Raw genomic sequence first — 25,442 nt, forward strand, 5'->3', positions numbered from 1 at the left:
GAATACCTTCACAATCGCTTTGCAGTTTGCCAATATTGTATTCATTGTATTCACATTTACTATGTCCTTCACCAGAAGATTCAACCTATGAGCAAGTCAGTCAAATACTATTAAATGAGGATATTTTGCCTTTAATATTTGCTATGCAGCTTTCATATTACTTGCATTATCAGTCACAAGAGCTTGTACCCTGGAGGGACCTGCACTTTCAATCTCTTCTCTCAGTAATTTGGCGATGTATTCACCTGTATGATGAGAAGATTTGGTAGCAATTGCTTTCAGGAATATTGGTTCACGTGTTCAGGAATATTGGTTCATTGAACATAATTCTCAATAAAGCATTTCTTTGTATATCAGTCTATCCATCTGAACTCAGGGTCAGTGATTCTGTTTGACCAATCCTTTGAATAACCATTTTTTGAACTCGGTCATACTCTCACTCTCTAAGACAGAATGTGATAAGCAATAACGTGACAGTAACTTATATGATAGGCGAATTAGTTTATAATGTTCCTTCCAGTATTGATTTTCATTTATGGAAAGAGGTGTACCACTTGCAACTATAGCTCAAGCTAAAGTCCCATCTGCTTTTTCTTGATCTTTTTTTGACATTTTGTCCACAACGCTTGATAAAAAGCTTGACTGTCTTGAACAGCTACTCATGGTGGATCGCACATCTGGTGACAGCGATCTTGAAAGCAAGGATCCTGCTTCTTCCCCCAGACCTGACAGCTCAACATTTTCACTTTCAATTTTTTTTTTGCAAACCTGCTATTTCACTAGAGCTACCAAGTTCTTGCAACAAAAGGGGGAAAAGATTTTAATTTTGGCATATTCTAGTCTGGCCTCATCCATCAGAAGGAGAAGGAGAAGCGGCAGGGAGCTTGCTTCCCCCCTCCCTGCCAGAAAGAACAGAACCCTCTGCTGCTCAACTTGCTGCTCAGTTGCCCTGGGACTGCGGAGCCAAAGGGAAGTATAGCCTGGCCTCTGCCCTTGGCTAGAGGACTAAGCTCCCTCTGCTGCATTGAAATAATTAACTATTTATGTATTATGTAATTAAAAAAAAATATATATATATATATATATATATATATATATATTGTAAACCTAAGCTACTTTGGGTGCTTAGTATAAGCAGAAAAGCAGGATACAGATATGTTAAATAAATATATAAATAAATAGTCCAGAGTTGCACTAACAACTTTTTAAAGTTATACTATTTTAAAACAATATAGATGCTAGTCCATACCGTGTGTTGCTTAACATATTATATATCTACTTATACAGGATTCCTGAAGTAGACTTTTCTCATATAATGTTGTTCCACCACTTCGTTGTATGAGTTTTCTGTATATGGCCTGCAGTCTTTCAGGACAGTTTCTACATCTTATTAAATGTTTTTTCATTCTTGCTGGATTGTTAGCATCCTCCTGCCCACAATATTTACATCTACCAACTTTCTTCTTTTCTTCAGTGGCTTCAACTTCACTATAATGATGCCACATACTATTTTTTCTGATGAGGCATTATGACTATTTCAAGCCAAAAGCAATAAAAAAACCTAACAGATCTTAATGCAAACACTTCCAACTTCCCCACTCAAGAAATAAAATGCGACACTACTGTGTGTGTTTGCTGAATTGAAAGTGAAACAAAAATTAATCACAGTTTTAGTTTTGGTTTTGCTTTCACTTGCAGTCTGAGACGAAATAAGGATTTTAGCTTTGGTTTTGATTTGACCCGCACAGCCAATTAAGTGAATTCATAACTTGATTTTTGGTTTGGATTATTATGCGAGTGTATTTACCCTCCTGTTTACAAATCAATAAAACATATATGTACTCTCTCTCACACTTCCTAGGGATAATCACCAGATTAATTACAACTTTGAAACTGCCAAGCTTGCCTAATATTGTATTGGCATCCATTCGTTGTTACTAATGAATTTTATGAAAAAATGAATTTTTAGAAATGGAAAAGTTCCAACAGAAAAATAAAGCACCCCACATCTCTGTTTATCAATCATTTCTGTTATTGTAATTGCCAAAGACTCACCAAGAAGATGCACAAACAGAGTAGAGTCTTTGCTCCAAAGAGCTGCTGTTTGTCATACAAAATGACAGTGAGAGAAATATTTGAAAACAGAAGCAGAGCAAATAATGTGACAGTAGCAACCAGCAAGTACCACATTTTTCCCCCCAAGACAGCACACTGAACTGAAAAGAAAATGAAAGAAGTTGGGGAGAGTAATGAGGAAGGTGTGGAATGAAGCCAAGGGGGAGAAAAGTGAAGGAACAGAAGATAAGGATTGGAATGAGCAGTCACTGATCCCAAGGCAGAAAGAGTTCTATCAAAATTACAAAATCTGAATGTCTAGAATAGTACTGGTAGTTCTCAACCCTGTTAGACTCAAGGTAACCTTCAGAAGATGCCAGCTCTTAGCTGTCACATGTCTTTTGGCTAAGCAGAAATTAATAGAGCAATTCTTCTCTTGCAAAGACCTCAAAAAGACCACAACTATTTTGAATATTTTTACACTATGGATTCCTATGCAATATGTCTGAGCTTATCTTGTGAATCACAAGTAAGGGTTTGCACAGCTAGCAGTGTTAATATGCATGGAATTCCAAAGCACCTTTAAAAGAATGTCATGACACATCAGGGTGCCCAAGGTGGTTGAGCATCACATAACTTGATGGGTTAAAATACGTGGGGAATGTGGCACAGGGGGACACAATGGTAGGAGTCTACTACAGACCTCCTAACCAGGAATAAGAGCTCAACCAGGAATTATCCAGGGAACTGGCTGAAGCTCCATGCTCTCGGTGCATGGTTGTCATGGGAGACTTCAACTACCCGAACATCTTGTGGGAAGAGCACTCAGCCAAATCCAAACAGTTACAAAGCTTCCTCATGTGTGTGGACAAGCTCTACCTGACCTAAGAAGTCTATGGACAAACAAGAGGTAAAGTGCTGCTGGGCCTGGTACTGGCTGAAGGGGGATGATCTGATCAGCAACCTAAAAATTAAAGGAAAGCTAGGAGACAGTGACCATGAGCTGATCACTTTTACTATCCACGCAAAGCTAGCAAGTCAGTCAGCAATGGAGAAGTCCTCGACTTTAGGAAAGCTGACTTTGATAACTTCAGGAGGCTTGTTGTTGAGGCCCTAAGGGGCCATGACTCAACAGGGAGAGGAGTCAAAGAGGAGTGGTTGATCCTTAAGAGAGCAATCCTGGAAGCATAAGAGATATCCATCCCATCTCAGAGGAAAGGTAACAAAAGGGAACAGCCAGCCCCTTGGCTCAGCAGGGAACTCGTGGACCTCCTACGCCAAAAAAAGAGAGGCTTATAAAGGATGGAAGATAGGAATCACCACAAAGGAGGATTATTCTGCACTGGTCTGTACCTGTAGGGAGTGAACCAGGAAAGCCAAGGCTGAAACTGAACTCCACCTGGCTACACATATCAAGGACAACAAAAAGTCCTTTTTTAGATATATTGGGAGTTGGAAGAAAAGCAAGGGTAACATTGGACCCCTGCTAAACCAAACGGGACAACTGACAACCAACATCCAGGAAAAAGTCAACCTGCTTAATGGGTACTTCGCATCGTTTTTTCATCAACCCAAAGGGGCCTTCTCTAGCAAGATGTGGGATGGCCAGGGTGAGGGTGAATTTATACCCAGCATCAGTGTAGACCTTGTAAAGGAACACCTTGAGAGGCTGTACACCTTCAAGTCAGCAGATCCTGACAGATTGCACCCCAGAGTACTTAAGGAGCTGACAGGAGTCATAGCCCAGCCACTGGCAAAGACTTTCAAAAATTCCTGGCACTCAGGTAAAGTACCTGAAGATTGGAAGAAGGCCAATGTGGTGTCTATCTTCAAGAAAGGGAGGAAAGTAGATTCAAGGAACTACAGGCCAATCAGCTTGACCTCAATCCCTGGAAAGATTCTAGAAAAAAAATCATCAAAGAGACCATTCTTGACAAGCTGGCTGATGGCAACATCCTGAGGGACAGCCAGCATGGGTTTATCGCGGTTAAGTCTTGCCTGACCAATCTCATCTTCTTCTATGACCAGATGACATATCACCTGGACAAGGGAGAAGAGATTGATTTCATATATCTGGACTTTAAAAAAGCCTTTCATCTGGTGTCCCACGATCTCCTCATGGAAAAGTTGGCCAGCGGTGGCCTCGGCTACATCCCAATCTGATGGCTGGGGAATTGGCTCCAAGGCCAGACTCAGAGCGGTGGTAAATGGAAATGGATCATCATGGTGCTCCGTGACCAGTATTGTCCCCAAGGCTCCGTCCTTGGACCTGTCCTGTTTAACATATTTATCAACAACATGGATACTGGTGTCAGAAGTGGACTGGCCAAGTTTGCCGATGACACCAACTTTGGGGTAGAGCATCCACAGCTGAGGATAAGCTGGTGATCCAGGCTGACTTGGATAGACTGAAAAAGTGGGCAGATACAAATCTGATGATATTCAATACTAACAAATGTAAGGTATTCCACCTTGGGGGAAAAAAACCTGCAGCACACTTATAGGCTCAGTAGTGCTACACTCACCAGCACCAAGGCTGAAAGAGACTTGGGGGTCATGATTGACCACAAGATGAACATGAGCCACCAATGTGATGTCGCATCTGGTGAAGCAAACCAAACTCTGGCTTGCATCCATAGATGCTTCTCAAGTAAATCTCAGGATGTCATCCTCCTGCTGTACTCGGCCTTGGTGAGGCCGCAGCTGGAGTACTGCGTCCAGTTCTGGGCTCCACAATTCAAGAAGGATGTGGAGAAGCTTGAGAGAGTCCAGAGGAGAGCCATGCGCATGATCAGAGGACAGGAGAATAGGCCTTGCTTCTGAGTGCCATGGGACTCTTCAGGCCATGACTCTCAGAAGAGAGGCTGAGAGCCATGGGACTCTTCAGCCTGGGAAAGTGCAGGCTCAGGGGTGACCTGGTGGAAGCCTATAAGTATATCAGAGGTGTGCATCAGGACCTGGGGGAAGGTCTGTTCACCAGAGTGCCCCAAGTGATGACAGGGACCAATGGTCACAAACTCCTCCAAGACTGTTTTAGGCTGGACATAAGGAAAAACTTCTTTATTGTCCAAGCCCCCGAGGTGTGGAATAGGCTTCCTCCAGACACGGTGCAAGCACCTACTCTGGACTCCTTTAAGAAGCGTTTGGATACTTATCTTGCTGGGATCATTTGACCCTAGCTGACTTCCTGCCCTTTAGGCAGGGGGCTGGACTCAATGATTCCAGCTCTAATGTCTATGAAATCTAGAGGTCTCATGCCTTGGCTGCTTCTGAACCTTCTGGGTGGCATTCTCTGTAGATTTCATGACAGGGGTGAGGCAGCACCTGGTCCTCATAGTACAACAGCCTTCATAGTACAATACTTACCCCTGTACCATTCTGGTTCCCCGGGTGCTGCAAGAAGGCATAAGTCCCATTGCATCCTCTCTCCCCCCAGTACCACACACTGCCTTGGTTGCTTTTGCTCCTCTTGGCTGGAATGTCACTCTGAACATACAGATCATAAGTTGCATCTCTTTTGCTTCAACTGATTTTGTCTGCTTAGTGTGTGAGTAATCTGAAGCAAGGACAATCTTTTCAGAGTACCTAGATAAATCTTTGCACAAGGCAATGATCCTGACTGGGGTTTCTAGATGCTATGAAATATCAGTAAGTAACAGAAAGTTCATGATTAATCACAGAGGCACGCATTTTCAAATGCTTGCACCACTTTCAAATTTCAGTTGACCATTTCCCTTCTACACATTGATCAGCACTGACAATACTTAGCCTCAGACCAGAGAAGATTATTACTGAAGTTAGCAATACAGCTAATGTAATGAATCCCCAGAAGACAGAAGAGTTAGAACTATGGCAAGAAGCTCTGGTTAAATAAGTTTTTGCACGTGATTCAAAAACACGAGCAGTTGTCTGCTCTGATATTTGCTTTTAGAAAAATCTGCACTGTATGCCTAACTGTCAGCCACAACCTGCCCCTTCATCATCAGGTTATAGAGAATACAAGCAATAGCAACATCAATCACAAGACCACACAACAGCTAGAACGTAGGACATTTATTTTCATACTAACCAAATGCCTGTCAAGAATGACAGGGCAGGGGGGGAAGGTGGAGGGGGAAGGACGGAGCACCACCACCCACCACTGCTGCCTCCCAGGAAGCAGGGGGAGTTTGTACATGGCTACCACCACCACCCACCATCCTATGCTACCGCTGCGCCGCATCCGGCCGCATGCAACCCACCCCCCCAACACACTTTGTGTCCAGGCCTGCAGCCCCCGCCGCTCCCTGTCCAGCCCTGCATCCAGGGGCAGATGAATGTGTACTGGGGCCCTAGGCAAACACAAAATTGGAGACTCCCTCATCCCCACAGGAGCAGGGGGGTTGGGGGGGAGGGCCCCTAACCCTCCTGGTGCTGGCAAGGGAGGTTGGAGTGACCATGCTGGGCTGGGGAAGGCACATGCCTGCCCCCTCTCCCTGCTCCCCCATCAAACTATGGACTAACATACACACATAGACATGCACACAGATGGGCACACACTACTCTCACTCACTCTCTGCACATGGACACAGACACAAAAAAACTCTCCCTACCAGGAACACAGACACACACACATACATGCACATGCACACACACTCTACTCACTTTGTGCACACAGACACAAACACTCTCCCTCCTGCCATGGACACACACATACCCGTGCCCCGAGGTGGATTAATGTATACCAGGGCCCTGGGCAAACACAAAACTGGAGGCCCCCTCACCCCCATGGGAGCTAGAATGGGGTAGGGGAGAAGAGGGCCCCTTCCCCTCCTGGTACTAGCGGGGGAGGCTGGGACATGCCCACCTCTTCTCCCTGCTCCCCACCCCACTATGGACACACACACACACACACACACACACACACACACACACACTACTCTCACTCACTCTCTGCACATGGGCACACAGACACATACACTCTCTCCCTCCTGCCATGAACAGACACACACATGCACACGCAAACGGGCATGCATTCTACTCATTCTGCACACAGACACAAACACACTCTCCCTGCCATGAACAGATACACACACACACACACACACACACACACATGCATGCATGCACACAGAAACACATGCACTCACATACACAGATGGGCATGCACTCTACTCACTCACTCTCTGTACATGAACACACAGACACAAACACACCTTCCCACCTGCCATGAACACAGACACAGGCACACACACATGCACTGGCACACGCACACACAGACATGCACACATGCAGACGGACATGCACTGTACTCACTCACCCTCTGCACATGGACACAGTCTCCCTGCCATGAACAGAGACACACGCATGCACAGACATGCACACATAGAAGCAGATGCATACAGATGACCTGATGTGCAGACAGATGAGCACACGTGCACAGAGATGCACACACACGCACTTAAGTGCAGACGCAGACATGTCCACACACACAGACACAGCTTCCCCTCCCAGGACCTCCCCATCACACTGAGGCAGCCATCTTTGCCCCCCCCCCACCACCCACTGACCGGGAGGGAGCTGATGCTGGGCTGTGTCCCTGCAGCCATGCATGTGCAAGGGGCCAGGCTGGCAACACTGCACCCCACCTCTCATTCAGGTGGCAGTGCTGGGAGGGGCAGGTCCAGGTGATAAGGTGAATGTTGGGGGGCTGTGGCCCCCCCCAGCGCTGCTCCCTGCCTTGCTGCACAGCACAGCGCTTCTGGTCCCCCTGCCTGCACTGCACTGCATTCCTGGCCAGCCCAGCCCCAGTCTACCTCCCCAGCTCCACTGGGGGAGGGGCCCCACATGGCTGCAGAGAAGCAGCTACAAAAGCTGTGATTTTAAAGTTGGCACCATTTTTTTCTCCCTCCTGGGAGAGAGAAATGTGCCCAGTTTAAAACCGCACGCACACACTTGCCCAAAAGTGTTACAGACAGACAAAGCCCTTTATTATATTAGAATTAGCATTTCACATTCAACAAACCAGATGGAGATGCTTTTTTGGATTTTTTGTTTTGTTTTGAACAAACAAGAACTAACACATATGATAGGAAAGTTAATCCCTCCACCTGTGGCCACACTGAGCATTACAACACTTATAAAATGTGGTCATAGGCTCATCAGCTGATCTGGTCTGAATCTGCATGAAGTAGGCACGTGGATGTTCACACTTGGGACACGGTTCTGAAAAAGAAACATTAGAAGTGAAGTGAGCTTGGCAGAGCAATTCTTCCTTATGTCACAGAGGGGTGTAGGTAGGTTCTACTTAAATTCAACCTTCCACAAACCATTAACCCAAGAGATGGATTTTTTTTGTAAACATTCCATCTGCCCAACTTTAAGCTCCAAGAAAACTTAATGGAACTTTAGGGGTAGGATCTCTAACACAGGACATTTCCTGTCCTTGAGCACACTCCATTACATCAACTGATTAAACAAAATCAGTGAGGACCATCTAGTTTCTTAAGAGTTGCAGGAGATCTGAATAACCCTGGCTACCAAAAGGCCAGCATGTCTCCTGCAGACTAGAGATTAGCAGAAAGCAAGTCCCACTCAGAGCTAGGAGTAGAGAAGGACTAGCACAGAAATTACAGCAGTTTCATGAAACCAACCAGGACCAGCAATACTGCCACAGTGCAATTTTGGAGTCAGGTGGTCTTCTCTCTTTTGTAAGGAGGTGAGAGAGGCAGACATGTCAGATTAAAGATAAGGCACACAGGGTGGAGAGGGAGATGAATTCCATTTTCTATGTCAATTCACAGGCCAAGATGTGTGTAGGGCTTCAAACTCTGCTTCTGAATCCACAGCAGATTCTAGCTGCAGGCTTTACACAAAATTATCTATATTTGATAGATAACATCTTATGTTGCATCTAAACATCACATTTGTTTTGTACACGACTGTCGTATTCAGCACTTCTAAAAGGGAGCGTGCATTTAATTTGTCAACTACCAAACACAATTACTGCTCTGTTTTCTCGTCTTTCTTTCCCCTTTATTCATTTTCCCTAACTCGCAAAAGCAACGGTAAGATTTCTCTATTCAATCCAATTCCCTTTTCTGAAAGAACTTCTAGGTCCCACTCTCAACTGGGCCATGCTTCACTTCTGTGGCCTCTTCATCTTACTACTATCATACTAAAATGATCAAAGCTAGGACATTTTGTCAAACTGTGGTCGCCAATCCATGGTTTGTGGCTAACATGCTGGCCATAAAAACCCTCCACTACTGCTTGGAGCCATAGGAAATCAAGTGAATTATCACAGTCAAGCTTTAGAATAACACCATAAGATGACAAGAGAGAGAGGGAGCTGTTCACATTTCTCAGAATCATCATTTCAAACTGCTTAGTGACCCAGAAAGACAGCACTGTAGCATGCATGTGGAGCTTAGTGGGCAAGAGAAGAATGGATAAACATGACCCTTCAATTGTTTCAAGTATTGTGGCCCAAGAACCATCCCTCGCAGCACCATGAGTTCCCACTGTCCCTGTGTGGAAGAAGCACAGCTTGTATCACTTCAGGATCCATCTTCCTTAAGTGCAGCCCAGTGCAGACTAATCCTCCCACCTACTCAAGGCAGTGGCTTCTCTTGCAGAGCAGATAGCTCAGCGTGCCTGCATGCAAGGCACTGGGCTCGAGAACAGTGTGGGGCAGCGGGCTGAAGCCGAAGGCGCCGCTGGACAGGAAGCACCAGCAGCACCTTTCGTGCGGGGGCGATGAGCAGCAGGACCGACGAGGCCAGGCCGGCACCGGCTCTCACCTGCTGTGGAATCCACGTTTTCCCAAGCAGCGGCGCCTCCCAGGACGTCGTCCACCTCCTTTAGCTTCGGGTATTTCCTGCTGGTCACCTGGAGGCGCCCGGAAAACTCACTCGCCTGCAGCCCCGTGCTCGGCCCCCCGCACGCGTCTCATCGACTCCCCCCCCGCACCCTGGCGCAGCCAAGAGCGGCCGCAGCGCCGGCGGCTGCTACACGGTGTCGGCCAACGCCGCGAGCCCCGCCGCCGGCTCCGGGCAACGCGAGCGCGCACCCAGCGCTGGGGGGGGGAAGGGCGCTACCTTGCGCGTAACGTTGCGCACATAGGGACACGTGGTGCAAGCGAATCGGTGGCAGCGCGGCCCCTCCTCAGCCACCAGCACGTTGCCGCAGGCCGGGCAGAAAAGCAGCATCTCTGCGCCAAGCAGCCAGAACCCCGCCCCGCCCCGCCACTTCCGGCGGATCAGGTTCGGCTGCCACGAGCCGCCGCGCGGGCCGGGCCATGGCGGCGGCGGACGGAAGCGGCGCGGAGGCTGAGGCCGAGGAGGAGGAGGAGGAGCTGGCGCACGCAGAGGTGCTGGAGCTCTTCCAGGAGGGGCTGGTCAGGCTCGTGCAGGACCCGCTGCTGTGCGACCTCCCTGTGCAGGTGGGTCCAGAGCGCCGCGTCCCCCGCGCTGCGAGGGCGCCCGGCGTCGCGGCCTTTCCTAGCGGCTCAGAGGGGCCGGGTGCGGGGCGCGGCCCACCGCTGCAGGGAAGCGACGAGAGTGCCCGGAGCGAGGGAGCTGCTGGGCGGCCGGGGCGGGACTCATGGGCGCGGCCGCTGTTCTGCCCCGGACAGGTCACCCCGGAGGAAATCAACTCCCAAATCGCGCTGGAGTACGGCCAGGCCATGACGGTGCGCGTGTGCAAAGCCGACGAGGAAGTGATGCGTAAGTGCTTTTGGCGCTGCCCTTGCTGGGGTTGTTTGGCGGCTGCCCGGCCTCACGTTGGCTGTGCTGGCTTTGTGGGGATGGGTGAGCACCGCGCACATAGGGACACGTGGTGTTGAGACGGGGATGCTAACCTGTGGGCATTGTGCAGGGGCAGCATTTGTCTTCTTGCTCCTGCTGCTGTGGAGCAGTCTTATGTCATGTAGTCCTTTAAATATGCTTGCTCTTGAAGAGCCTGCACAGTGATAATGTTCAGTCCTGTTCCCTACGAGTTCCAGCATGTCTGAGTGCTCTGCAGCATCTGTCGAAAACAGTGGAGGACCGCACAGACATGGAGTGGAAGGAGATGCTTTAACTGAAATGTATATTAGTTGGTAAGCCCTTGGCATCAGGACAGGCAGTAAAGCCCTAGTAGTACCCTAGTAGTAAAGCCAAGCAGACCTGGGGTCAGATCCATAGATAGGGACCTACTAAATTCACTGCACAAGTGGGGTGCACTGCTGCTCCTTAATCTTGCAGGTTCCCCCCCCCCCCGATTAGTGCAGGGGCCACACTTGCAGCTTGCTCCTGGTTGGTGGTTAGGAAAAAACTGCAGTTTTAAATAGAGGTGCAGTGATATATTGGTACATATCATATCTGCACCAATAAACGTAAAACTGACATTATTGGCAATCGGCTTTTTTGGCTGCTGTGAGCAGTAATGTTGCCAATACATGCTGCGTGCATGCACACAGCTGCAGCGCAGCACAGGACAGCACACAGGTGGCCAAGAGCGCAGCCTATCAGCATGGAGAGCAGCATCCAGCTGGTAAGTCGAGGGGGGGGGGGGGGGGGGAATGGGTTGGGGGTAGATCAAGGCCCCCACAGTGAAGAAGGGAGTGGGGCTGGGGCAGGTGCTGCACAGCCAGGACAGGGCACAAGACCGCCATAAGCGGCTTGTCTGGATGGTGTACGGGGAGTCACATTCCGCTGTTGCATGCACCCCCAAGGGAGGGATGCCTCCTAGATCTGTGCACAGAGCAAAGGCAAGCTGCTGCTGTGCACTTGGGCCAGGAGCAGTGTCAGGCTCTGCCTGATGGGTGGGGCTTGGGCTTGGGCTGCTCTCAGGATGGGTGGTGCTGGGAGGGGGGAGCTACAGCCATCCCAAAATTTGCCATAGCCCCCTGTAACCTCAGCCTGGCCCTCACCACTGGAAAGAGTCTGGTGCCACACTGTGCACACGTCCAGGAGGCACGTGCCCCGCTATGCCTCCTCCAGGAGTGCACGCAGTGTCTGCCCCTGTCCTTGCCCCAATCACACTCCATCCCTCACCATGGGGGCCTTGTTTTGCCTCCCCCCCCCGTGCCCCTTCCCCACAACAGACTTACCAGCCTGATGCTGCTCTCTGAGCTGTTGGGCTGTATATTGGCAATTGGATCAGTGTCAGCCAATGTGGCTTGTTGCTAATTGGCCATCAGTATCGGCCCAAAAAATTTTTATCAGTGCACCCCTAGTTGGCACCATTTTTGCCTCCTGCCGCTGACTGGCTGAGGGGCCCCAGTGGCCCTGATGCTTGTTGCTGGCTGGCGGGGAGGCAAAAACCACACCATAATTAAAACCATGGTTTTCATTTCCTACCAATTAGGAGGGAGCAGTGTGCTCCCTATGCCAATCAATAACTGCGGGGAGGGGCACACGAGGAAGCATGAAAGATTGAAGGATCTGCCATGTACCCCACTTATGCCATGAATTTGGTAGGTCCTTATTGATAGAGAATAGCGATTAATTTCTGGTTCCCAAAGCTAGTCTTTTGATATTGGTCTTAATGCCTACCTTGTTGTCACAATATGGTGACATCTTCTAGCAAGTGGAGAAGAAATTACATATGTGATCCAAGGTGGGCAGTTGCAGTTTGGTGCATTGAGTGGACTGAGATGGCTGGGGCACAATTTCACGAACCTCAGCCCAGCACCCTGAAGTACTTAGGAGCCAGAGGAGTAGGTGTGTAATTGGGTGAAGTACCTGATTAATACCCTACCTTGGTGGCAGGCAGAAATACAGCTTACTGACAGTGTTCTGTAATGATTTCTCATTTGGTCCGTCACCTCAAACCTGCCTCTATCAAACGTACGAGGTTGGAGCTTAAAGGCTGTAAAGCAGAGGTGGGCAATTATTTCAGGCGGAGGGCCGCTTACCCAGTTTTGGCAAGCTGTCGAGGGCTGCATGGGTAGCCCCGTCCTTTGACAGGTGCCCTGCCCCCTGGCCACCATCTTGGGAACAGTGTCCCAATGTCTTGGGATTGATGTCCCAGGGCCAGCACCGGTGGGGCCCAGAACAGGGTGCAGGCTGGCAGGGGTCTGTGGAGCTGGGCTGCACCAGCAGGAAGAGGGGGGAGCTGGCCCGGCTCCATAGAGCCTCTGCCAGCTGGAACCCTATACCCCTGCTCTGGGCCTTGCTGGGACACCGGTGCGAGCCCTGTGTTCCTGCGCCCACTCATTTCCAGTGCCCCCCCCCCCCCCCCCCCAGCCCCATGGTACAGGCTTGGGGGAGCGCACAGCCCTGAACCCCTGCTCACCAGCAAGGAAGGAGCTGGTGCGGAGCGCAGGATAGAGCCACCCCTTGTCTGCCCCATGGTCCACACTCCCTGCTGCAGCCATTCACACATCGCGCAGGGCTGTCCTGAGCAGGCACAGGCAGCCCCAGGCGGGTGGCGAGCAGCTGCAGTGCAGGGGGTGGGCGAGGGGCCGCTTTTCCCATGCTCTGGACCAGCTTGTAACCCGCCCCCACTGCCAGCCCCGTGTGGGGCTCTGTGCCTGCTCAGGACAGCCCCATGCATGCTGTGAGTGGCTGCAGTAGTGAGGGCTGGCCATGGGGTGGGGGAGGGGCCGCTTTTCCCTGCGTTCTGCACCAGCTCCTTCCCTGCCACCCTCCCTCCCCACCTTTACCTGAGCTTCCTCCCCTGTTGGGGCTTCCAGCTGGGGGGCCGGGGCCGGAGGGGCCCTGCTGTTGCAGGATCCTGCTGAGGATTCCCCTGGGTCCTACTACCCCTTGTTCCTGTCATTTTTGATGGGAACCAAGGACAAATGCATTTTAATTTTCTACATTTTTTTTAGGGGCCCTGCGGGCCAGATAGTGTCCACAGGCCATATTTTGCCCACCCCTGCTATAAAGCAACCTCCTTTGTGAAGACTGACCCAGACAGGAAGACTTAGCCATGTTCATTCCTCAGCTATTCAGTTGGGTTGGTGCCCTCTAAGTTCCATCTTCAGGCTGGGTTCTGGAGTGGTTGTGGCATAAAATAGCTCCTATTATAAAGTGCAGCTTCTAGCAGGTAAGGGTAGGGCCTGGAGCTCTGCCTCCTTTCAGAGCATATCTCCTGGTGTTATTAATTGCAAGTCTTCTCCCCTTCAGCTGTAGTAGTGGTACAGAATGCCAGTGTCCAGGACCTGAAGAAAGCCATCCAGCGGTATGTGCAGCTGAAACAGGAGCGGGAAGGAGGTATACAGCATGTTAGCTGGTAAGCTCTCAAAGAAAGGCAAGGTGTGCTGTGGACAATCTAAACTTCAGCACTACCCTCTTCTTCTGCAGTAAGGGCTGCATATAGCAGTCACCATTCTATTTTCTTTTTGACTCTCAAATTTTGAGATTTTTTCTGTTTTATAGTTTTGCTGGTGTTTGATCAAACTGAAAGAATTGCCTGCTGATGACTAGCTGGTAAAGTAAAGTATTTTCAGGGGCTTAGGAAAAGCCTGTGCAAGATTCATTTGAGACAGGCTGAACGTCCAGCTGCTTGGTCACTGCAATTTGAGATGAGCACCACGACCGTGAAAAGACAAACTGCACAAACCAGGAATTCAGTGGTTACCTGACCTGGCTGATCAGAAAGCTTCAGTTGTACTCACTGAGTCATATATCTTGCTTGTCCCTTTTCTGCTCCTACTTTTTAATTAATGTGGTTAACTGCTGTTCCTTTTGTCCTTTAACTCACAGAATTCTGATTTTGCAGGAAATATGTGTGGAGAACATATCACCTAACCTTTGCTGGAGAGAAACTGACAGACGACCGAAAGAAGCTGAGAGAGTAAGCGGTCAGAATTCTCCTCAGTTTTATGAGCCTGCTTGGACTATAAAGAAACCTGGTGTGATCTGCATTGCAAAATAATGTGGCTAAATGAGTGTACAGATAAAGGGAAGGATTTTTTTGGATGATATCTATTCTCTTTTCCCGTGCCACTGGAAGGGATGGGAACTCCTAGCTGCTTTTAAGATATAGCTCAGTACATTTCTGAAAGTGCCTGCAACTGCAGGGAACTGGATTTGATCAAATCCAGTTTCCTGCAGTTGCAGGCTCTTTCAGAAATGTACTGAGCTATATCTTAAAAGCAGCTAGTTTTTGTTATGTTTTTTGTATCTCTGCTCTGCTAGAAAGCTACTCCAGAACTTCAGTGCTCCACAGATGAAGAATTGTCCTCTAGTTTCCAGGCCAAATGTATTTGTGATCAATTTATGTTCACCTTTTTTTGTGCCAAGGTTGTCCTTCAGTTCAAATACATCTTTTCCTTTCCTGATGCTATGAATTTATAGGGGGCAGTCACACTTTCACTCAGCATTTATTTTGTGAGCCCAAACAAGCCAGGCTCCCCTAGTCTTCTCCTGCATGCTAGGCTCTCTATTCTCCAGTCATTGCAAGAGCCCTTTTTGCATCTATTCCAGTTGTTGTTTTTCTTGAATATATATGGGTGACTAAAATTGTCCACGGATCTGTTTTGTAGCCATATTGGTCTGAGATAAAAAGGAATAGAAAGCTCCAAAACTCTTGGTTCAGAGGTGATACCTTTTTATTAGACCAACTAAGTGTTATATTCTTTGCAACCTTTTGGGCGCACATACCCTTCTTCAGCCTGAGGAGAAATCGGAGATTGTAAAAGTTCCCTTAGATAAAATAAACTTCATTTTGCACAGAGGAAGCTGAAGGTGGATGTATGTTCCTCTGGGTCCATGAGAGTCCCTTTGTGCGAGTTGCTCTTTGTGCAGATAAGGCAGTTTCTCTTCCCTGGTGGTGTCAGAAAGGCAGGGAGATGTAGAAATCTTTTTTGTTTATCAGTGAAGTTTATAATTCCAAAAACAGCTAAAATACGGCATCTTTCATGTTTCAGGATCTGTTTTGTAGCCATGTTCGCCTGAGACAGAGGAATACAAAACTCTTGGTAATAGCTTTTATTAGACCAACTAGAAAATAGCAAAAAAATTATTATTTTTCTTTGCAAGCTTTTGGCCCCATGAGCCCGGATAGTTTCACCAGTGCATTCTATAACATTAATGCTTTCCTATCTCTACCAGAAATACCCTGTTCCACTCTAGGGTCATATTTGCCTTTATTCATTGCTGAATTCCATTTCAAACTCATTCATCCTATGATTGACTGTCAGACCAGGTTTTCCTCCCCCTTGCTTTTTTCCAAGTGATGAGCTCCAAACTTATAGGAGAAATTGAAATAGTCCCCACCCCTGCATTTTGTACTACTAAATTTTTCCCTCTTTTTTCCCCCCCCCCTTCCTCTATCTCTCTCTCACGCGCACTCTCCACCCGTTCTGCTCTTGTGTTGTTCCCTTGTCTCTCGCGCCACTCTCTTGTCCCGCCCACCCCTGCCCTTTCTCTCTTAGGTATGGGATCAGAAATCGGGATGAAGTTTGCTTCATAAAGAAGCTTCGAAAGTGACCTGTGAGGTAAGCCTTAGGTCTGGATCATCTTCAAATCTAAAGCTAAAGCTCTCAAACTCCTAGTGTTTGAAACTGCAACTTGGTGCTACTGTGTCCCATGTATATTCACACCTTTAGTTCCATTATTTTTCCAGGCCTCAGTGCAGGCAACCCCCGCTTAATGCGGTTTCAGTTGGCACTATTTCACTATAGTGCTCATTTAGAATTGATACCCAATTCCACTGAGTGCTCAGCCAGTTTCGCTATAGCACTCAGTGGAATCAGAGTTTCAGCAGGCAGGGAGAAGCAGTAGTGTCGGCAGCGAGTGAGTGGGTGGACAGGCATGAGGGCCCAGGGCGGGACAGCAGAAGCACGGGCCCAGGCTGGCACATGGTGCCAGAGCGGGTATGGGGGTGGAGATAAGTGGCTGCAAAAAAGGGGAGGAGCACGGGGCCCAAGCCAGTGCCCAAGCCAGCAGGGTCCTGCACCCAGGGTGGGAGGCAGGAGCATGGGGCCTGCGCTGGTGTGTGGGGCTTGTGCCAGAGCCAGTGGAAGCCCACACCCAGAGCAGGGCGGCAGGAGCACCGGTGCCTGCAGGTGGGGGGAGGAGGGCGGGGAGAAGTGGCAGTGACAGAGGCGAGTAGCGTGGGGCCCACACCGGGGCCAGGGCTGGCTGGGGCCTGCCCCCAGAGTGGGGGAGCAGGAATGCAGGGCCGGCATCGGTGCCTGGCGGCAGGGGCCAGTGCCCAGAGCAGGGTAGCAGTAGTGCCAGTGCCCAGGCTGGCAAGTGGGACTGGAGAGACCGGCCCGCCGGCAAGGGGGGTGGGGAGAGGTGGCAGTAGTGAAAAGTAGTGAGTGGGGGCCAGGCACGAATGTGGGACCCATGCCACTGCCCAGGGCCAGGACTGGCGTGGGCCTAGAGCGGGGTGGCTGGAACGTGGGGCCGGAGCCCTGGCAGGCGGGCAGTAACCACTTAATCTCTATTTACATTCATTTCTATGGGGAAATGGGTTTTGCTTAGCACGGTTCTGCTTAATGCTTAGAATACAGGCAACCCCGCTTAGTGCTCTTAACTGGTTCCAGAAAAACTAAGTTGCAGAAGCACCAAGGGATAATGTATCATATTGTTATATATTGCTGCTGCTACCAAGCTTTGTGTATATTAGTAGTGAAAGCAGCCTTTCCCTAAACTCATTATACGGGTACTGAATGCAGTTTCACAAAACAAAATTTTATCGTTAAGGTCATATCTACGATTAATATTTGAAGTTTGAAAATCCACTTCAGTAACAAGTTTTGAACAACTGTGTGTGTTTAGAGAGAGGTTAGGTTTTTTTATAACCCGTTGATGATTGGAAGTTTTCACGCAGAAGTTGGAAAAACAGTGGTCACGGATGACTTAAGAGCAGAAATGCTTGGAGTATACTTTGAAGAGCAACAGTTGGAAGCCAAGAAAGCCTGACGCACGCATCAGTCAGAGACCATGCAAAGAGCTCTATGGCAGGGGTGGGCAATTATTTCGGGTAGAGGGCCACTTACTGACTTTTGTCAAGCCATCGAGGGCCACATGACAGGCAGCCAGGAGCAGATAAATATTAATTTTCTAAAATTTTTAGGGGCCCCGCGTGCCAGATAGAATGGCCTGGCGGGCTGCATTTTGCCCACACTGTTCTATGGCCTAGAGCAGTTAGTAGTTGAAGAGGATCATGCTCAGAAGCAGGAGAATGAAGCAGAGTTCCATAACTTGCTTAGTTATAAAAGATTAAAGTTGCTGGGATAAATTTGTGGAGGGTATAGGGTGGTAAAATAGGGAGTTCTGGCGCTCCAGTTTGGGTATGTGATGCATGAAGTTGTTTTGCAGTTTAGTTTGTATTTCAGAGTATAGGGTGTTTGGTTATCCTACGTTTCTGAGCTTCTTTGTAGCCCCATAGAGCTAGAGAGGAATTTGTTGCTACAGGATTTTTGTGCTTCCTCAGAGGCATTTGGTGTTGGCCACAGCCAGGGCTGGGGATTTTGACGGGGTGTGCTGATGCTCCTGTTGGGACTCCAAGAAAATCAAGATGTTCCTGATCTGCTTTCAGGGTCAGGCTGATCGCCACATTTGGGATCAGGAAGGAATTTTACTTCACAGTGACATTGGTATGGGTTGTGGGAGGGCCTTTTGTTAGTAGAAGGTATGGTCCTATTCCTTGGATCTCACTTACTTTCTGTCCTTGCAGTAGCAGAAAATTGACAGTAAATTCTTCTCTCTGCTTTACTTCTATGAAGTAATAGTGTGTTTTTGATGTTTCATCCATTATGCTTGGTAGTTGTGGGTGAGTTTTTTTTGTTCCCAAAGCTTTAAAGGAAGTGAAGAGTTCCAGTTCTTTTTGTTGCCCCCAGCAGTGTGGCAGAGAGATCAGACCTGGGAAGGAGGGAGGTCAGTGCAGTGCAGAGCAACATGAGGAGGAAAAGAAGATGTAAGAGGTGTGACGTAGGAGACGTAAAGGCCATCTCAAGTCTCTCTACCTTCCACTTTTCTACTTTTCCTTCAAGATGTATCCCTTATGTATGACTTTCAGTTCCTACTCTGTTGCTGCATCCTCTGTCCAGCTTCTCAGCTTGTGAAACTCATACTGATACCTCCCTCTGTGCGGAGGAAGGAGTGGCCTGTGTTGGCAGGCAGAGTAGTAGGAAGTAAGACGACAACAGGCAGCGAGTAAATTCTGTTCCTTGGGTGATTTTTGCCATGGCGTTGGAGAGCTGTCCTGTGAAATGAAGCAATAACAAGTTTTTTGTATTTTTTTTTTTTAAAGGAAAATTCACTGCTCCAAAACTTGAATATTGCAGATTTATTATTGCTGATTGTTGCCTCATCCTCATCTAGAACATTAAGTTTAGCTAAACTTAAATGTCTGAAAAGCAGGGAGTGCTCTGTAAAAGTACAAATGGCCCTCACAACGCAATCTGAACTCTGTCCCTTTGAGAAATGCCCACATGTCACTGACAGAGCATTAGCATTGACCTTTATACAAGATCTAGAACAGTGTTTCTCAACCCATGGGTGGCGACCCAAAAGTGGGTTGTAAGAATATATGAAAGGGGGTCACGAACAAGCTTTTAAAAATGGATCAACAAACTGTTAAAAATGGATTCTCCTTTAAAGGAGAAAAATGTGGGACACTGTGACTTCTCCCTTTAAGACTGTCAGAGTTCCAGCCTGCAAAGGGCTGCTTGCCCCCCGCCCCGCCGCATATCTCTTTCCCACACACCCATCCCCAGCCCCACACTCTGGGGGGGCTGGGGAGGTCAGGAGTGAGGGGCACTGGGTTGGGACTGGCCATCAGTGTTTACAAATGGGTCTTGGTACAAAAAAAGGTTGAGAACCACTGGTCTAGAGCACATGAAGCTAAACCTACTTTAGGCTTGCAGAATATCACCATCACTTCAGCCTTCTGAGGTGTTGCCTTCATTTACCACTTCACATAAACCAGGGACAGCACTATCATGTATGCTGCTAGTTTATTGGAGTCCCCATAGCTAGAACATCCTTGTGCACTTCTGCTGACAGTTGGCAGAACTCATTGCGTACATGAGCCATGTTTGATCCTTTAAGAAAACTCAATACACTGACAACTGCCAAACAGCTCCAAAAAATCTTTCTACCACTCAAAACAGTGGCACCTACAGCAGTGATTGCAGCTGAGAGCATCCAACTAAATGCTGTCATTCAGATTTATAGAGTAAATGTTAAAAATGATGCTTTTCATATATGCTAACAGTGGTACAATCTTTCCTGAGTCATCCCCACTAGCTATTGCCAGCTGTAAGGGGCTGATTTAAAGTAGCATTGTAGCAATAATGTGTGCCTTGACTTAAGTTTCTTGGGTTTCATGGATTAAAATTTGCTTGCCTTAACTCTTCATGTCCTCATCTTCAGACATTTAAGTTCAGTTGGAAGAGCATGAAGTACCAGTGGTTCCCAACCTTTTTAGACTGCAGACTGGTAAACCGTGGACCAGAAATGACCACAGACCAGCATAGTGCAGACCAAAAATATAAAAAAAGACACTGAGTATAAAAAAAGGGTTGACTGCTGGTCTGCAGTATGCCAGTCACTTCCGGACTTCTGGTCCAGCAACCAACCCTTTGCAGCCCAGTATCGGGCTGCAGCCCAGGGGTTGGGAACAGGGGCAATGCATAGGGGGTGCATGTGGGTGCACGTGCACCCCCTAAGTGTGGCGGTGCACCCCCTACAAAAACGTACTACCAACACTGTTGGCGGTGCCTGCGGGTGGTCGCTGCTTGCCACCCTGCCACTGACTGACACTGCCGGTGGCATTTGCAGGCGGTCCGCAATTGCCACTGGCCGCCACCGCCGCTGCTGCCAGCGGTGTCTGTGGGTGGTCACCGACCCCTGGTCAGCGCTCGCCACCCCCCTCTACCCCCCCGCTGCCGACAGTGCCGGCAGCATCTGTGGGAGCTCCCACTTAACCGCTCCTGCCACTGCCGTGCCCCTCCAGCCACTGGGGGTATGCATCGTTCATGGTGGGGAACCTCTGCCCTAGGCAACTTTACTCGTTTATTACTTAAGTTTTTGAGCAGTTAGTAAGGATTAAGAACACTTCCAACATGCACAATGACAGCAGGTGTGTTTTTTTCACAGATTCACAGAAGTTTAGGGCTTGAAGGGACTTTGTGAGATAATCAGGTGCAGCCCCACCTGCTCTGGGCAGGAAAGACTGCTGTGGTCAAATAACCCCAGCAAGATGTATATCCAGTCTCTTTTTGAAGATCTCCAGGGTAGGTGCCTGCACCACCTCCACTGGGAGTCTATTCCAGAATCTGGTCACACAAAAAGTGAAGAAGTTTTTCCTTATATCCAGTCTGAAACCTTTTAGGAGTATATGACCAATGCTCCTAGTTTTCCCTTGGGCTGCTTTGGTGAATAGTTGTTCGCCTAGCCCCTGATGCTGTCCCCTGATATTTGTAAGCTGCCACCAAATCCCCCCCAAAGTCTTCTCTTTTCTAGGCTGAACAGTCATATATCTGTCAGCCTTTGCTCGTATGGCTTGCTGTTCAGGCCTCTGATCATACAAGTGACTCTTCTCTGGACTATCTCAAGCTTCTCCACATCCTTCTTGAAGTGTGGCATGCAGAACTAGATGCAGTACTACAGCTGTGACTTCACCAGTGCCGAGTAGAGTGGGAGAATAACTTTCTTAGGTTTGCTTGAGATACATCAGTTGATGCATGCCTGTGTATTATTTATTTGCTCTGCTAACTAGCATCAGACTGGTGGCTCGTATTCATTTTATGGTCAATTATGACCCCCAGGTCCCTTTGGAAGTGGTCCTAGCTAACATAGTACCACTGAGCCTGTCAGTTTGTGGTGGATTTTTCCTCCCCAGGTGGAGCACTTAGTGTTGAACAGCATCTGGTTCTGGTCCGCCCATCTAACTAACCTGTCTAGGTCTACCTGGATCGTCAGCCTATCCTGATGCATGGCCGCACTTCCCCAGAGCTTAGTGCCATCGGTGAACTTTGCCAGTGTGCTTTTCACCCCCACATCCAGGTCATTGATGTAGATGTTGAAAAGTACTGGTCCAAGTACCGAACCCTGGAAGACCCCACTGGCTACCTTCCAAGAGGTCGATACAGATCCATCTATAAGTGCTCTCTGGGTCCAATCCCACAGCCAGTTTCCCACCCACCTGACTGTTGAGTTGTTGAGCCCATAGTCCCCTAGTTTTACCTTGAGAGCCTCATGGGACACCAAGTCAAAAGTCTTCCTAAAGTCCAAATAAATGACATTGACCTCATCTCCCTTATCCAGGTGGTGAGTAACCTGGTTGTAGAAGAAGATTAGGTTAATCAGACATGACCTACCAGTGACAAAACCATGCTAGCTGTCATTCAGAATTTTGCCTTCTACTAGCTTATCACATATGGACTCCTTGAGAAATTTTTCAAGGATTTTTCCTAGGATTGAGGTCAGGTTCATCAGCCTGATGTTAAGGATCAGTTCCTTGCATCCTCTCTTTCCCCCCTTCTTGAAGATGGGCACAACACTGGCCCTCTTCCAGTCTTCTGGGGCCTCTCCTGAGCACCATGAATTCTCAAAGAGGTTTGCCAGCAGTCCTCTGATGACTTTGGCTAGTTTGTTCAGCACTCTTGGATGGAGTTCATTCAGTCCTGCTGACTTATAGATATCTAGTCTCTCTAACTGTTCTTTTACCAGCTCTCCATTGACTGTTGGTAAGTGATCATTCCTGCTGCGACTATTCTGTGTTGTATTTGCATTCGGTAGGCTATCACTCTTAGACTGGTGGAATACAGATGCAAAGTACTCGTTCAGGTGCTCAGTTTTCTCCTTGGTGTCAGTGATCATATGTCCAGATGCATTGAGCGGTGGTCCCACACTTCCACTGGTTTTCCTCCTGTTACCTATGTACCGATAGAAGGACTTCTTATTGTCCTTGATTTCGGTCACTAACCTGAATTTGGTCGCCACCTTTGCTTTTCTAGTCTGCCCACTACAGGTGTAGGCCAATCTTATGTAGTTTTCCTTGGGGCCTATTTCTAGCTTCCATTGTTGACAAGTTTCCCTTTTCTTTTTCAGAAAATCTGTGACTTCCCTATTGAACCAAGATGACCTCCCAGCCCCTGTGCCACCTTTTTGTGTACAGGTATGGACAACATCTGTGCACTGAGGATCGTGCCCTTCAGGAACGACCACTGTTCGTCCACACTTTCCCTGGGGTCCATGATCCCGTAGGGCATTTCTCACTAAAGCCCTTAGGTTATTTAAGTCAGCTTTTTTCAAGTCAAGAATTTGTACCTTACTGACAGATTTCCCAGCCCTATGACGGACAGTGAAAATGATAGTGTTGTGGTTGCTGTCACCTAGGTTACCCTCTATCATTAGATCGCTCACCAGATCGTCCCCCTTCGGCCAAAACTAAATCTAGGAGGGCATTTCCTCTCGTCGGCTCGTATACTTCCAGAGACAGGTAGAGCTCATCAATACAAGTCGGGAATCTATGCGACCAGTCAGATCTGGCTGAGTGTTCTTCCCAGATGTTTGGGTAAAGTCACCCATGACGACCGTATCCTGTGCTCTTGCAGACTCTTCCGGTTCTCTGGAGAATTCCAGATCTAGCTTCTCATCTTGATTTAGAGGTCTAATATACAGTTAGGTCCCTTTTGCCATGTGTCAGGGGAGGGGCCACTTTTCCCCACACTCTGCACCAGCTCCTTCCCGGGCCGGGGCAGTCGCATGGCCCCAGGCCAGAAGCCCCTGCTGGGGTCTCCGGTTGGGGGGCAGAGCCAGGTGGGCCCTGCTGTTGAAGGAGCCCGCCAAGGATTCCCCTGGGTGCTACTGCCCCTGGTTCCTGTCATTTTTTTTATAGGAACCAAGGACAGATAAATTTTAATTTTCAACATTTTTTTACGGGCCCTGTGGGCCAGATAGAATGGCAACGTGGGCCAGATCTGGCTCGCAGGCTGTATTTTGTCCACCCCTGGCCTAGATGCAATACCTGAGGTTATAGGAGAGTACCACCCACTCTGTGGGAGTAGTGGAAGCAGTACCTTTTTTAACAGGAGACGCAACATTCTCTGAAAAAGACTTGCTCCACTCTAACCATCCTAGGAGCCACCCAAGCCACCTGGGAATTCAGCACCACCTCAGAAGAGAAACTTAGAGTAGTTCATAGAGGAGCAAATTGAAGTTGTAATTTCCATCAACCTTCTCTATCATTTGCATGTGCTCCATATTTTTACTGCATCAACAGGGAGCTCTGTGTTTTGGAATGTTCACTATTTTTCAGTATTTTATGCCACCAGGGCATCCTTTATGTTCAGTTGATAATATCAACTTTATCTGTGCAGATGTACTGACCAGACATGGGGTTTCTGGAGCCAGATAGGCGGCTGCTGTTCCTGAGCAACTCTAAACTTAAGAAGATGAAAGCAGAAGTGTGTCTTCCATGGTGTCTGTTCTAGGATCATTTTGAAGCCATCAATGGAAGTGTAAAGGAGGCATCACGTTCAGTACAAAGGAATCGGTTCAACAGTAGACTGTTGTGAAAACAAACTGCCAAAGCACTGGAGCCCATGAAAAACTAATGCAGATCTAGATCCTCTACTTCATTGTCGTAGTCTCAAGGAGCTTGTCTCTTGGTTCAGTAGATGTGATGTAGAGGTATTGTGACAGGGTTCATGGACTCTGTGTACCTGAAATTGATAAAATTGGAATGGGTATATGATGGATAGAAAACAATTGACATTAGGTATCTATCTAATTCCTGTGGCAAGTGTATCACTGCTAATTCAAGGATGAGAATATTAGTATGTTAGAAGAATTTTCTATGATGTTTCTCCTACAACATCATCTAGCTTCCACAGCTGAACAGTAAAAATTACTGCCACAAAATTCTCAGCCCTCCAGTGTTCCCATTTTCTCTTGTAGAGGATAGAGACCCTGTTGGTATGACAAGGTCTCTTCGTTATTGTCCAAGTTAAATAGGTTAAACATCACTAAGTTTCTGGAAGATTGAGATAGTATGTGAGGTGAGTTGTCACTGACTCATGTCTGACTTGCCTGGTTCCTGCTTTTTGTGGGGGCAGAGTGCTGTCTTGGGCCTGAACCACCCCCCCCCCCCCCCAAATTACTCCTATGGATAATATCAACTTAATTTTGCTTGCTGAGGAAGACTTTATCTATTGCCTTTCTAAGTAACAGCTAAACTGTGTTTATGAATTAAAAAAGCCATTGTTCTTACCTTATTGTCTTTATTATGTTTGACAACATATTGCAGAGTTCAGGTTGTTGCTTCCTGGTGTCTTTCATTCGGTTGACAGGGCAGAAACACTCAAAATGGGACAATGAAACTTTGATGTGACAATGATCAGCAGGGGCAAGTAGAGCCCCTGAATTCTCTCTTCTTTTCTACATAAGAAGAAGTTCAGCAGAATCTTGATAGATCAGTCACAGATGGATTGTTCCACTACCCTGAGTAAG

At 48.1% G+C, this 25,442-nt stretch overlaps 3 protein-coding genes across 7 annotated transcripts in view; 1 reads left to right on the top strand and 2 right to left on the bottom strand.

Annotated features, from left to right (window-relative positions):
* Window positions 1-8,002: 8,002 nt before the first annotated feature.
* POLR3K (RNA polymerase III subunit K) lies at window positions 8,003-10,301 on the bottom strand. Its single transcript, XM_006259117.4, has 3 exons — window positions 10,134-10,301; window positions 9,837-9,924; window positions 8,003-8,259 (listed from the first exon to the last, which is right to left on the bottom strand). The coding sequence occupies exons 1-3, from the start codon at window positions 10,242-10,244 to the stop codon at window positions 8,132-8,134; spliced, it is 327 nt and encodes a 108-aa protein (XP_006259179.1). The 5' UTR covers window positions 10,245-10,301; the 3' UTR covers window positions 8,003-8,131.
* SNRNP25 (small nuclear ribonucleoprotein U11/U12 subunit 25) lies at window positions 10,282-25,202 on the top strand. The gene is made up of 6 exons (XM_014605764.3): window positions 10,282-10,477; window positions 10,670-10,760; window positions 14,151-14,256; window positions 14,746-14,820; window positions 16,403-16,465; window positions 24,311-25,202. Exons 1-5 carry the CDS (start codon window positions 10,334-10,336, stop codon window positions 16,455-16,457), a joined length of 471 nt encoding a protein of 156 aa, XP_014461250.1. The 5' UTR covers window positions 10,282-10,333; the 3' UTR covers window positions 16,458-16,465; window positions 24,311-25,202.
* RHBDF1 (rhomboid 5 homolog 1) overlaps window positions 15,560-25,442 on the bottom strand; it is a 197,097-nt gene continuing 187,214 nt past the window's right edge. For 2 of the 5 annotated variants that reach the window (XM_059716934.1, XM_059716933.1), the window contains one exon: window positions 15,560-19,185. In XM_059716934.1, the coding sequence (XP_059572917.1) occupies window positions 19,003-19,185 (183 nt within the window). In that variant the 3' untranslated portion in view covers window positions 15,560-19,002. Of the gene's footprint in view, window positions 19,186-25,061; window positions 25,371-25,442 lie in introns of those variants that run through there. The other 3 variants (XM_059716935.1, XM_019482371.2, XR_009456420.1) reach the window with 2 other exon arrangements.

The sequence above is a fragment of the Alligator mississippiensis genome, chromosome 13, assembly GCF_030867095.1.
Source record: "Alligator mississippiensis isolate rAllMis1 chromosome 13, rAllMis1, whole genome shotgun sequence".
NCBI classification, from domain to species: Eukaryota; Metazoa; Chordata; order Crocodylia; family Alligatoridae; genus Alligator; species Alligator mississippiensis.

Excerpts from the sequence above, each read along its gene's own strand:
- POLR3K (XM_006259117.4), bottom strand. The coding sequence starts at position 10,244 with ATGCTGCTTTTCTGCCCGGCCTGCGGCAACGTGCTGGTGGCTGAGGAG. Across the intron at positions 9,925-10,133 it reads TGCGCAACGTTACGCGCAAG|GTGACCAGCAGGAAATACCC; the intron begins GTAGCGCCCTTC and ends GGGCGCCTCCAG. Across the intron at positions 8,260-9,836 it reads AAACGTGGATTCCACAGCAG|AACCGTGTCCCAAGTGTGAA; the intron begins GTGAGAGCCGGT and ends TTTCTTTTTCAG.
- SNRNP25 (XM_014605764.3), top strand. The coding sequence starts at position 10,334 with ATGGCGGCGGCGGACGGAAGCGGCGCGGAGGCTGAGGCCGAGGAGGAG. Across the intron at positions 10,761-14,150 it reads AGCCGACGAGGAAGTGATGC|CTGTAGTAGTGGTACAGAAT; the intron begins GTAAGTGCTTTT and ends TCTCCCCTTCAG. Across the intron at positions 14,257-14,745 it reads GGTATACAGCATGTTAGCTG|GAAATATGTGTGGAGAACAT; the intron begins GTAAGCTCTCAA and ends CTGATTTTGCAG.